At 47.6% G+C, this 12621-nt stretch overlaps 1 protein-coding gene across 1 annotated transcript; it reads left to right on the top strand.

Annotated features, from left to right (window-relative positions):
- Nucleotides 1-634: 634 nt before the first annotated feature.
- Nucleotides 635-10173, top strand: Ostc (oligosaccharyltransferase complex subunit (non-catalytic)). Its single transcript, XM_005406195.2, has 4 exons — nucleotides 635-856; nucleotides 4127-4220; nucleotides 5730-5927; nucleotides 9620-10173. Exons 1-4 carry the CDS (start codon nucleotides 637-639, stop codon nucleotides 9636-9638), a joined length of 531 nt encoding a protein of 176 aa, XP_005406252.1. The 5' UTR covers nucleotides 635-636; the 3' UTR covers nucleotides 9639-10173.
- Nucleotides 10174-12621: the final 2448 nt, after the last annotated feature.

Below are 12621 nucleotides of genomic sequence, written 5' to 3'. Positions count from 1 at the left end.
ATTTGCTAACCGAAGAGGAAAGTTGGAAGGAGAACAAGTTACAATACTGAGTATAGTATTTTGGTCATGCCAGGTATCAGCTTCAAGATATCTCTGAGGAGAGGTCGCGTTGATACATGCGATAGATCTGGGCTGGATTTAAAAAAAAATATTGATAACATATTATCTTAGTAATTTTTAACAACCGTTATTATTGTCATCATCCTTAAAGAAGGGAGTTAAAAACTCAGTGATTTAGGGTTTTCTTCTTCCTTAGAAGAACCGCCAATACCTAGAAACGAACTTTTTGCAAAGGTTCCCATTCATCTGCCTGCTCCGTTAACCTGGAGAACCCGGTGTCCAATCAACGTCCACGTCTTGCGTCAGCAAATGGGGCGGGGCTCAGTTAGATCCGGTTCCCTGCGCTTGTCTGGCTTGGCCACGTCGGAGACCTCACAGGTCCCTGAAGGTATATAATAGCCAGCCTAGCCATTGTCAACAAACCCATATCTTTCCTCAAATTTAAGACTGAAAATATTAAGTAATACATAGATTTCATTATATCATTTAGCTGTTCTACGTTGTTCCTCCGTTTCTTCTGTGAGCAGAAAAAATCTATTCCTGAGCTTTCTGGACCTGCCTGTCGCCTGCTGGCGCATGCGCGGGCCGTGCAGAGGGCGGGCCGGTTTCCGGCTGCGCTTGGGGCTGCAGGCCCCGGCAGGCGCTGCGGCCGCCGAAATGGAGACTTTGTACCGCGTCCCGTTCCTAGTTCTCGAATGTCCCAACCTGAAGCTGAAGAAGCCTCCGTGGGTGCACATGCCGTCCGCCATGACGGTGTACGCCCTGGTGGTGGTGTCCTACTTCCTCATCACCGGAGGTAACGGGAGGCCGGCCGGGCCGGGCTGGGCTGGGCTGGGCTGGGCTGGGCTGGGCTGGGCTGGGGCTCGTCCCTTCCCGGCCGCGGGTCCGGGGTCCCGGGTGTTCGCGCCCGGGTTCGCGTGCCCTGGAGAGCGCTCGCGTGCTCGCTTCTCTGCCTTTCCTGCTCTCGTGGCCTCGCGTCGCAGAGTTGCGGCAGTCTCCCGAGCCTCAGTCGTTGCTTTTCACGTCCCATTCATCGTCTGCGGAGGTCTCGGGAAAGTCAGGTCTGGGCTCGGGCTGCTGGCGCCGCTGCCCAGGAGCGTGCGGGACTTTCCGACTTCTGCTTACCCGCCGGCTGTGCAGCCGCGGGAGGGATCTGACAACCCCGAGGTGGCTGTGAGCTCACATCTGAGGGTCTCGCGGCTTTTGGTTTGAACTGCAGTAAATCGGAATAGAATTTTCCGAAATCACGGTTTAATTATTACGTATTTGAAGCTGGAGATGAGGTTTGCAGAAGGTATTGTTTTTTAGAGGGCAGAAGTCGAGAATTTTTAAAAAGTCCGAAACCAGTCTTACTATTACATGTCTTAAATATCGTATCCTGACCTTTTCAAGTAGAAATTTGCAAAGGAGCGTCGCTTGACCGCTGCTGAGTTGGCAGTCAGATGCAGACTTTCCGAGCCGCCACCCATTGAAGCCTAATTCCAAGATTTGCTCAGGACTGCACTCCTGTACTTTTACGTTTTGCAAAGTGTTGGACTTAGTTCAGAGATGATAAAGTTTTACAGATTAGCAGAAGTGGTTCCACTTTTTTTAACACCCCCCCCCATAGTGATAACTTACGTTCTTTTAAGTAGATTGCATTTTAAATGTCTTTCATGTTGGGAAGGTAATAGCGTTGCATTAGCGTTAATATTTGCTCAGGACATTAAGAGCTACTGCTGAATAAATGAAATCTGAAATGCACGTGGCTTTGCTTTGAATGAATAGGAGAGTCATCTGCAAATGCCTTTCCTGCTTGAAGCCTAAATTTCCCTCCTAACCAGTTTTGCTCTGTTGGTGATTGTAATGGGGGATTCTCAGCCCTAGCAATAGGGGAAAGGTAGAAAGGACACCCTTTAGTAGTGGTCAAGACCATGAGGTGTGTCTTGTACAAGTAATCAGTTTGGCTGCTGGAAAGGAGTCTCTTGTAAAAACTGAGTGAAGCCTGGCATGGAGGTGCATGCCTGTAATCCCAGCACTCGGGAAGCTGAGGCAGGAGGATTGCTGTGAGTTCAAGGCTTGCCTGGGCTACATAGCAAGTTGAAGGCCAGGCTATACTATATAGTGAGACGCTGTCTCAAAAACAAACAAACACAGAACTGTGAGTGTGCTTTCATAAATAAGCAATGTGTAGTTAGGGAGCAAATGTGGAGAATGGCACGGACCGTGGAGAATGGCACACATCAAGCCTGGAGGAACTCTAGCTTAATGATTTTGTAGAACTGATGGTTTTAGAGAAAGAGGCTTAGCTAGAAAGGTAGCTCAAAAACACGAGAGAGGGGTGTCATAAAAGCCTTAAGAGGAGCGTATTTTTCAAGCAAATTGGGTAAGTAAACTGTCTTGAGACTGTTGGGAAGCCGCCTCAGGTGAGATCTGAAAAATATCCATGAACTTGGCAATCCGAGGTGATTGGTGAGTGAGCAGGAGAGCAAGCAGGAGCGCTGTCTGGTGGAGAACCTGTGCTGGAGTGAGGTGATGAAGGAAGGGAAAGCCTGCTTCATTTTTTTCCAGAAGGAAGTCTGGGTGCCTTTAGAAAGGAGGTGTAGAAACCAGAGGTTTTGTTTTTTTTTGAGACAGGGTCTTGCTGTTGTGGTTCAGGCTGGCCTTGGACTCACTATGTAGCCAGGCTGGCCTTGGACTCTGGTGATCCTCCTGCCTCGGCCTCCCAGACTGCTGGGTTTGCTGGGGTTACAGGTATGCACCACCACACCTAGTTTCTTATGCTTTTCTTAAGCATAGCAGGACTGTGTCTCCCTCACTCCAGCCTGGCGAATAGACAAAACAGGAACTCCCCTATCTCCTTCCCAGCTAATGTTTTATGAAGATTGTGAAGTCACTGGGATTGCTGTAGGGAAGAAGGACCTGAAAACAGGAGAGAGAATCGGTATCGAGAAGGATAAAGCCTCTGAGAGAGCAGGAGGGAGTGGAGTTTTCATCACTGCAGAAGGGACCCCACAGTGACAGGAGAGTTCTTGTTCTGCGTTTTCTTTTTTTTGGCAGGGGAAGTGCTGGGGGTTGAACCTAGGGCCTTTGCACTGAGCTGCCTCCCTAGCCCTTTTTAAAGTATTTTGAGACATAGTCTGCCTTGCTTGTTCAGCCTAGGCCTCCAACCTGCAACCCTCCTGCCTTAGCTTGCCAGATGCTGGGATTACAGGTGTGCACCATCATCCCCACTGTCTCTGAGTGGAGGGCAGGCGCTTGGGATTTGTACGTTAGCTGGGAAGGAGATAAGGGAGTTCCTGTGTGTCTGTTCCCCAGGCTGGAGTGAGGGAGGCACAGTCCTGCTATGCTTAAGAAAAGCTGGAAGAAACTGGGTGTGGTGTTGTGCACCTGTAACCCCAGCAAACCCAGCACTGGGGGAGGCTGTCAGGAGGAGCACCAGAGAGCCCAAGGCCAGCCTGGGCTACATAGTGAGTCCAAGGCTTAGCCTGAACTACAACAGCAAGACCCTGTCTCAAATAAAAAACAAAAACAAAAGGAAAAGCTGGAAGGGTGTTGGAGACCAGGGGGGATGTCAGTGGATATTAATGTTAATGACACATGGTGCAGTGTTGGGCCTTAACATTAGTGATTGTGAGTTGCTAGATTGCCAGACTGCCAGATGCTATGTTTTTAAAATGTCTCCTTGCTTTTATGTTTGAACAAGAAAGTTTCTCTACATTGTAGTTGTCTATCAGGTTATAGAAGGATGTGGAGAATGTTTTTGAATGGAGGTAGACCCTTCAGTGTTAAATCTCCCTTATTGCGGAGTCATTTTTGAGTATTAGTGATGTCACCGAGTATATTTCCTTTGTGAAACTGGTATCTCTTTCAGAGGTGGTATTGTTTTGAAAGTCATTCTAAAACATCAAGTTGCCTGCCTGAATGGCTCATCCAAGCTTAGGTTAGTCGGACCACATTTGACTGTGGAATACAATAAAAGTAGCCCTGTTTAAGTGTAAGTGACCCTTTAGAGACAATGAAAACTATAATTCCACTTTTAAAAATTGGGAAACCAGACTGATCAGTCCTCTGTTCTTCCTTGCAGGAATCATTTATGATGTTATCGTGGAGCCGCCGAGCGTTGGCTCCATGACCGACGAGCACGGGCATCAGAGGCCGGTAGCTTTCTTGGCCTACAGGTGAAAGACAGCTTTTTAATGGTTGGTGGCGGGAAGGAAGGTTGTTGGGGTGGGCCTCCTTATAAAAATACGGTAAAACCCACAGGCTCCATCTACATTTAGAAAACAGTTGTTTTAAAGTGTGGACTTCTACAGCGGCACAAGTGGAAGCCAAGTGCTGTATTCCTTTACTAGAAAGTTGGTTTTTCCCAGTGATCATCACGCCAGCAGTTTAAAGGGAAGGTGTCAGTTTAAAGTACATGTATAGGCTCTGCTGGGGCGCAGCAAACTAGGCTTTTTATTTATTTATTTGTTCTTATAAATAAATTTTGCTGGAATTAGGCATGTTCATTATATAGTATATGGCTGTTTTCAAGCCTTAGTAGCTGAGTTGAGCAAGTGACACAGACCAGTGACCAAAGTATTTATTTAGGTGCTGGGGACAGAGCCTGGGGCCTTGGGCATTCTAGCCAGGCCTCTACCACTGCGTGTGTCCCCAGCCCTTATGACATTTATTCTGTGGGCATTTAAGAAAACAAGACAGTGGAGCCCTGTGCTACACATTACGTGGGAAAATAATTTTTGAGGCTTAAAAGTTCTGTTTCAACAACGAAACACTATTCCAGGGTGGTGTGGTTCCCTGTTGCTTTCCAGAGCCCATTGGAAGCCTGGGCCAGCCTGGAACTCGCAACATCCCCGTCTCAGCCTCCACCGTGTCCAGCCTGACAGGAGCCCTTTCTTACTGTCCCCTTTTAGGGTGCATATATTGGGTTTTGAATGAAAACACTTAGTTAATGTAGACTACATCTTATACCTTGTTTATAATACCTATAGCTATCTCTTTAGTGGAGAAGTTATTTTTTGAGGTCCCTAAGCTCTGAAAACTTGACAGAAGCTTTGTATTTTTGGAAAAATGATATATATAGATATGTATAAAACCACAATTTGCATATGATTATATGAGTTTATAGGTTCCTGAACTTCTTGCAGAGATCAGGGGGCCTTAGTAAAGAGCGCTTGTTTTTAAAATATTTTCTGTGGAAACAGGAAGTTTATTATGACGAAATTTAAGAAACATTTCCAGTCAATTCAAAATTAATTTAAAATTTATAATAGACATTCAGATTTATAACTTTTAAAAGGTAAAGTTTTTGGTAAAGAGTTCATACACATAAAATAATTGACTTGTAAGTTAATTAAAACGCACATACTGATTTTATGTAGACAGTTGTGTTGATCTTTTAAACCTTTTTATTTTTACACATAGCTACATGAAAACTTCTGTCTTTGTTCATTGTTGTATTCCAGAACTTGGAGCTGTGTTTGATATTGATACCCGATTTCTCAGTAACTGTTTGTTGAAATGAGCAGATGGTTATCCAGAGAACTTATTATAAATAGTCTTAAGGATAAGAATAGAAAGTTAGCGTAAGATACTTAAGCTTAAAGAGAACTAAAAGCTCCAGTTGAAGGGAGGTGTGCATTTTTCTGGAAGCGCTCACTTGTCTTGCTGTGGTCCTTCTGTTGCAGGGTGAATGGACAGTACATCATGGAAGGCCTGGCCTCCAGCTTCCTGTTCACCATGGGGGGGCTGGGTTTCATCATCTTGGACCGATCCAACGCACCAAATATTCCGAAGCTCAACAGATTTCTTCTTCTGTTCATTGGATTTGTCTGTGTCCTGTTGAGCTTTTTCATGGCCAGAGTATTCATGAGAATGAAACTGCCGTAAGTCCTGCAATGCTTTGTATAATTCACAGTTTAACTTTTGTTAGAAATTGGTAAGATGGTTACTTGGAGAATGAAATCATAGATTTACTTTACCGCTCACTTGAAAAAAGGGAAATGAAGAGCTAGAGACTTGCTCATTGAGCAACATTGAGATCAGTAGGTCTCCCCGGTGCCATCCCTGCATGAGAGCAGAAGGAAATGCAATCATTGCTGCTGGGGTAGTTTAAAAGATTTTTTTTTTTTTTTTTTTTTTGTCTTTGAAGTATCTTTTGGTGAACTCCAGTCATGGTAGGAGAGATTTTTAATCCATTTACTGCTGCCGCTCTTTGAATGTTGTGTAGGTTGAGTTCCTCGTCTGAAATCCAGAATTGGAAAGTTTGAGCAGTGCTTTGGAGCCACAAATGGGAAATTCCACACCATGAAATTATGTTTCCTGCGCAAAATTATCAAAAATACTGTATAAATTACCTTCAGGCTGTGCATGTGACATCTTGAGCAGACAAGGGAGTTTGTGTTTAACCTTCATACCTCCCTCTGTGCAAATAGGACAGAGCTGATACCCAGGGTGCTCCTCCCTCCTCCACCCTCTGTGTTGCCTTTCAGGTCAGTCCCAGCCCCAGGAGAGCTCAGCTGCCTGCCTGGTCACCACCCTGCCAGGCGGGTGGGAGGCTTCTAGATTTGGAGCGGTAGTCCCAAAGGTTAAAGCTTTAGAGCCTGGCAGTTGGGTTTTTTTTTCCCCAGCGAGTAAAATCTTGAATCAGAGCTTCGTTTCCTAGCAAATGAGAGAGATGCTCATGAAACAGTGCACAGCTGCTGCAACCGCGAGTGGTGGAGGAAGGGAGGGATCCAGCAGGCTGTGCGCTGGCCATGTCGCAGTACTCGAGGCCTCAGATTCCAGAGCTGTTGGCTGAGGTTAATAATGTCGAGAGTAAATGGGGAGGTGTTACGTGCCATCACATTTAATGTTAATGCATTTTTATTTCAAAGACAAACAGGATCCTCAAAGTTCTGTTTTTCAGGCTGGATTTGGGCCACAGGTTTGAAAATAAATGAGTCAGCTATTCCTGTTTGTAAAAGAAGAAAGTGAGGTTTCTGTGTTTGGACCCATCGGAGAAGGTGGTTGGGCAGGGTGAGGAGACCTGTGTTTCAGTGCTGACCTCGAGGTTCTGAGCAGACCACTTCCTGGCTCCTACAGTCCTGCAGTCTCCCTCCTCAGCTGCGCATGAGAATAACATTTGTTTTGCACAGTGTATTGGTGGGGATTGAACCCAGGTCTCGCACATGCTCGGGAATACTCTGCCACTGAGCTACACCTCTAGCGCTCACACACCTCTACAAGGATGAGACATAGTGCATGCCGCACTATTTTGGGAAATTTTTGTGTTATGCTGACCTAGCATGATGCCTGTCTTAATACAAAAAGGCACTCAGTGAGTATTCAACACAGATTAAGTAGAAAATCTTCATGGTGCTTCTCCTGGCTCTAGCTTTTTGAGTTCTTGGTATGTTTATTTTATGATTTTGTTTTGTTTTGTTTTGTTTTTTTGAGACAGAGTCTTGCTATGTAGTTCAGGCTGTCCTTGAACACACTATGTAGCCCAGGCTGGCCTTGTACTTGCCGTGATCCTCCTGCCTCAGCCTCCTCAGTACTGGGATCACAGGTGTGTGCCATCATGCCCTGGCTTTATGATTGTATTTATCCATAATACTTGCTTGGAATTTCTCACAGGCCTGAATATGATAATTAGAGATTATGAAATTTCCTGGGCTGTATGAGAAGGATCTAAGTGATGCCAGAAGAAACCACAGTAAATGTGTTTTGACACGTTTGTTTGTGTTTAGTTTTTTGAAACAGGGTCTTACTATGTATGTAGCCCAGGCTGGCCTTGAATTCATGGAAAACGTTCTTCCTCAGTCTCCCAAGTGCTGGGATTATAGGCATGAGTCACCGTACATGGCTTGAACGCATTTGTTTCCTACCAGGAAACACTAGATGGTATTCATTTATTTGCTCTTTTCTCTAACATGGAGTCTTTTAGGTGTAAGAGTGCTTCTTAGCCTCCCCTCAGTTTTTCTGAAGGTAGGACTGGATGTGAGTTTAGCGGCTTGGAATAGGGAGTGTCAGCCCAACTATTCTTTTCCATCTTGGTGTAGTTACCAGGGGTCTGCGGGCTTCAGTAACTAAGCAGTCACACAGTGGTTCTGGGCAAGAACCCCAGGGGTGACTGGGGCAGGATAGAGGTCCAGAGCCCTCACTCATGGGCTGCAGAGTCCTCCGCCAGCTCCAGCTGTCTGCAGAGTGCCTTCCTGTGCCTGGTGTGGATGTGAGGGATGCTTGCTGGAGACCTTCTGGAGCTTTCTTTAGGTTGTGAAGCTCAGCTGTGAAAGTCTCCTGTGGACAGTGGGAGTACACACGGGGCGTCAGGTCGGTGCATGCATCCAGGTAGCGGGAGGCGAGGTTGCAGTGAGTGGGTCACTGAGGTTGCAGTGAAGGTCCTGGGAGAGGCGGCGGGTTGGGCTGACCGACCTGCAGCAGACGATGTGTGCTTGGTGGTGCATCGGCTGCCCGGTCTGCGTCCAGGGCGCCAGTGAGTCTGGGAGCTGGAGAGAGGAAGAGCAGACTGCGAGTTTGCTCTGTGCCGGGCACCGAGGGAGGCTTGGTGATAGAAGGTGGTTCTCAGTCTCCGTCCTACAGATGGAGAGTGGCGGCTGATGCTGGTGCAGACGTTGGCCAAGCACTGATGGGCCACAGTAGCGGCCCGCGCAGCTGTTTCAGTGCCGCACAGGACTCTGTCACTCAGGGTGGAGGGGTCCCTAGGCCGGGCACACCCAAGGCCTCTGGCCCAGGAAGCACCATGTGAAATCTCTCCATGCCGATATCACAGTTCTGTGCACTTCTGCTTTTTCTCTGGTTCTGCAGATTCTTGGTAGATAGCAAGGATTTTTTTTGAAGGAAAGGCTGGGACCTTTGTAACACCACGTTTGCTGCTTTTGTTTAAAAAAGATGTTAGCGCTGGCGCTTGCATGTAACAAAAGGAGCTCTTAGGTGCTCCACAGAAGGCCCTGGCCACTGTCACTTTTCCTGAGAGAATGGAGATGTGGCCAGCCCTGCTGCTGTCTTGGGGACCCAAAGGCTCCCAGGCAGGAGCTACTCATCCTCTGCTTCCTCTGGTGATTAGGGCTTTTGGCCACCCAGAGCAGTTTGTTTCCATACAGAGGTTTGGTGGTTGTAATTTTGAGAATCTAAAGGGGACTGTTTTTTTTTTTTTTTTTCTTTGTGGTTTTTTGAGACATGGTCTTGCTATGCAGTTCAGGCTGTCCTTGAGCTCGCTATGTAGTCTAGGCTGGTCTCAAATTCATAGCAGTCCTCCTGCCTCAGCCTTCCTAGTGCTGGAATTACAGGCTTGTGCCACCACCCCCGGCCTTAATTAACTTTTTAAAATTCAAATATTCACTGTAAATTCGTTCAGCCCTTGAATTTGCTTTGTAACATTATCTCTTTGAGTGAGAAGAGTGATAGAGCTGAGTCCTAGTACTTTATTTGCTGGAATGAAGAGGGCAAGATAAATATGAACCTTAATAAGGAACACAGTTACATTTTTTGGATTGTTACTTGAATCATCTTAAAATTTGGACATTTTAAAATGTTGCTTCCTTTTCACTTGCTGTGTGTGTAAATGTTTTGGCAGGGGCTACCTGATGGGTTAGCGCCTTTGGAGAAGAAATCAGCGGATTCGCTCCTGTTGAAGCGTCAAAGGCTGTACGAGTCCTCTCCTGTGAAACGTGAGAAGAGATGAAGGGCAGCCATGAGGAAGTACTGGCGAAAACACAGGAGGTGTTTAAAACTCGGACTAGAAGCTTTTGATATCAGAGACAAGTTTATCACAGTATTTTTTTTTCTGCTGACCCATTCTGATGTGATGTCAAGTGGCATTTTCTTCTCAGTCTTTCATTTGTTCAAGAAAACATTCTTAAACTTCTTAAACTGCAATATTGAATAAAGTGGTTATTTTTTACAAGGCCCTCAGCATTTTTGGAGATGCCGTTTCTGATTTCTAGAAATGAATGTAACAGCAGGAAGCAGATTCTGTGGCCGAGAGCTCTGGCCAGCCGATCCCTTCGCCGATGGTGCTCTGCCTGCAGTCGGCGTGCACGGTCATACTGTGTCTCAGACGTGCGTGCAGACTGTTTCCTCCACAGTAAATGGATAAAAGGAGCAGAAATAAATACTTTTTCTACTTAACCCCTTTTGTGTTTTTAACTGATCGCATTAACCTTTGGTCTGGACACCATCCAGCCCCGTCTCGGGACCTGCTGTAGCTGCTTGGGGTGCCCCAGGCCCCACGGTGCCCTTGGCAGGATGCCTTGTAGGTAGCAGCTCTGTTCCCGCAAATACTTGAGGGTCATCGCAGTGTGTCCACGTCACAGCATGTGCCCGTGTCGCAGTGTGTACCCATGTCGCAGCGTGTGCCCGTGTTGCAGCGTGTCTGTGTCGCAGCGTGTGTTCTTGTCACAGCGCGTGTCCTTGTTGCACGTGTCTGTGTCACACCACATGTCCGTGTCGCGCCACGTGTCTGTGTCAGGTGTCCCCAGGAGCCTCGCGCTCACTGGTGGGGCTTTTGGAAGGCCACTGGATGCTGGGGGCCTGTAGCTGGCGAGCTGTTAGCTGGGGTGAAGAGCCTGGCCCCTGTGGCCTGACCTGGAAGTGTTTATCTCCCTCCCCACCCCGGCCTTCCCTGCTTCCTGGCCACACCAGGAGCAGCGCTCCCCCAGCATGCGTGGACTGAAAGTGCTCCCGAGACATGGGCGTGGGGTGTTGGGCCCCAGGGGCAGGCGGGTGACGGGTGCCGCGGCTGGGAAAGGGACTGGACGTTGCAGGCCTCTGGCTCTCATCCTCGGTGCTGCGTGTCCTGAGCACAGCAGAATGTGGTGCCAGCCTCGCCTCGGCCTCTCCGCGCCTTCTGCCCTGGCCTCAGTTCCCTGACGCGCCGAGCCTTTGCCTGTCTAACGGCCGGCTCATTTGTTCTTTCTAAGATCTTAATGCACAGTAAACTCGCAGGTGAGTCTTCCCATGCCTTTTGCAAAGAGGACCTAATTGGAGGAGTTCATTAAGAATCAGTCGCTCATGCAAAGTGTCAGGAACCTCCTCTACTCTCAGCTGCCCTGCAAGTCTGGCCAGTGAGTCAGATGAGTAACATCTCTGCCCTCCCGGGAAAGGTGTGTATAAACTCAGATACTGGTAACTCTAAAAAGAAGTAAGCAAGGTAATAGCAATTGAGGCCGGGATATGGGGAAATGTGTTTGCTGTACTCCGAAACTCCGAGAAAGGGAAACTGGCCTGTATGTACTTACCAACTGAAAATTGTGATTTGGTATTAACTTTGGTCATTTGACCATAGTAAGAAAACCTTACACGAATTAGAAACCAGCACAAAGGCCACCTGACCCCAAAAGCTCTGTCCCTCCTGTGAGTAAGCAGTTCCTGTTAGGTAGCAACAGGTGGCGCTATTGAGGTTTGGGCGATTTCAAAAGTCCTAAGGCCTTTCAATACTGTATATTTACTAAATACAATGAGATATATTGAAAATCCATAATATGTAAATATGCAATTGACAATATAAATATTTAAATCAGTATGTAGAGATGGTGCTGTTAGGAGTGCAGTGTGTGTGAAGAACCAGAATTACTGCACCAGGGGCTGGGGATTTAGCTCAGTGTCACAGCGCCTGCCCGGCGAGAGCAAGGTCCTGAGTTCGATTTCCGGTACCAAAAAAAAAAAAAAAGAATTACTGCACCCGTACCGGGCTTTTAGAGACCCGAAGCCTACGAGTGGGAGGGGCTGCTCCGCGAGACTCACGCGCAGGCTCAGCGGATGAGTGACAGCAGATTTACGAAGTAGGTGGAAACACGCGGCTGTGGTCAAGTCACAGGTGCGGCTCTCGAGTGGATGCGGACTCGCAGGGGACACGCAAAAGGGTGAGTGGAGGTCACCCCAGGGGAGGGAAGGGAGGGAGCTCCCGTCTGCAGCGGCGCTGGGTTGGCTGCGCGGTAGACCTCTGCCCCGCCGCACTATCGGCTCACTGGCCGGGGCCACCTCGGATTTGCATGCTCTTGGCTGGAGGGCTGAGATGAACTCCGAGCCCACCACGGCTTCAGCTGGGGCAGGTCCTCCACGGGACACCCGGACAGCACATTTCCGCGTGCCCCAGGTGTGTGAAGAAAGCGTCTAATTCGTCGAATTAAAGTGAGAAGATCCTATTTACTTTTTTTAGGAAGATGGTGCTATGAGTGTTACTATTTCTTTGAAGTGAAAAGTAAGTAATGGGGACTTGATAAATAGTACATTCCTGAGGGGTGAAGAAAAAAATTATTTTTCCATTTTGCTTGAACTGGAGTCCGGGACTTCTAAATGGCAGAGCAGTTGTTTCCACTATGTGGAACTATGGAGTTTTTAGTGTAGAAGTAAGCCTTTGATTGTAGTGATCAAAGGCTATATTTGTTCATTCAGAGAAGGCACATGTGGGACTCGGTTACGTCAGAGCGAGCAAGGCAAATACAACCCCCTTCCGGTGGAGGAGCTTCCGGCCGCGGGGCGGCAGGGCAGGTTCTGTGCTGGGGGAGCAGCGCCTGACCCAGACTTGGCCTCCGTTGGTCACTAATCCGCTGACCAGTGTCAAGCATGAGTACACTG

This window comes from Chinchilla lanigera, unplaced genomic scaffold (assembly GCF_000276665.1).
Source record: "Chinchilla lanigera isolate Chin_1 unplaced genomic scaffold, ChiLan1.0 scaffold00095, whole genome shotgun sequence".
Classification (NCBI taxonomy): Eukaryota; Metazoa; Chordata; class Mammalia; order Rodentia; family Chinchillidae; genus Chinchilla; species Chinchilla lanigera.
The sequence above is the reverse complement of the archived record's forward strand: the minus strand, read 5'-3'. Positions and strand labels throughout refer to the sequence as shown.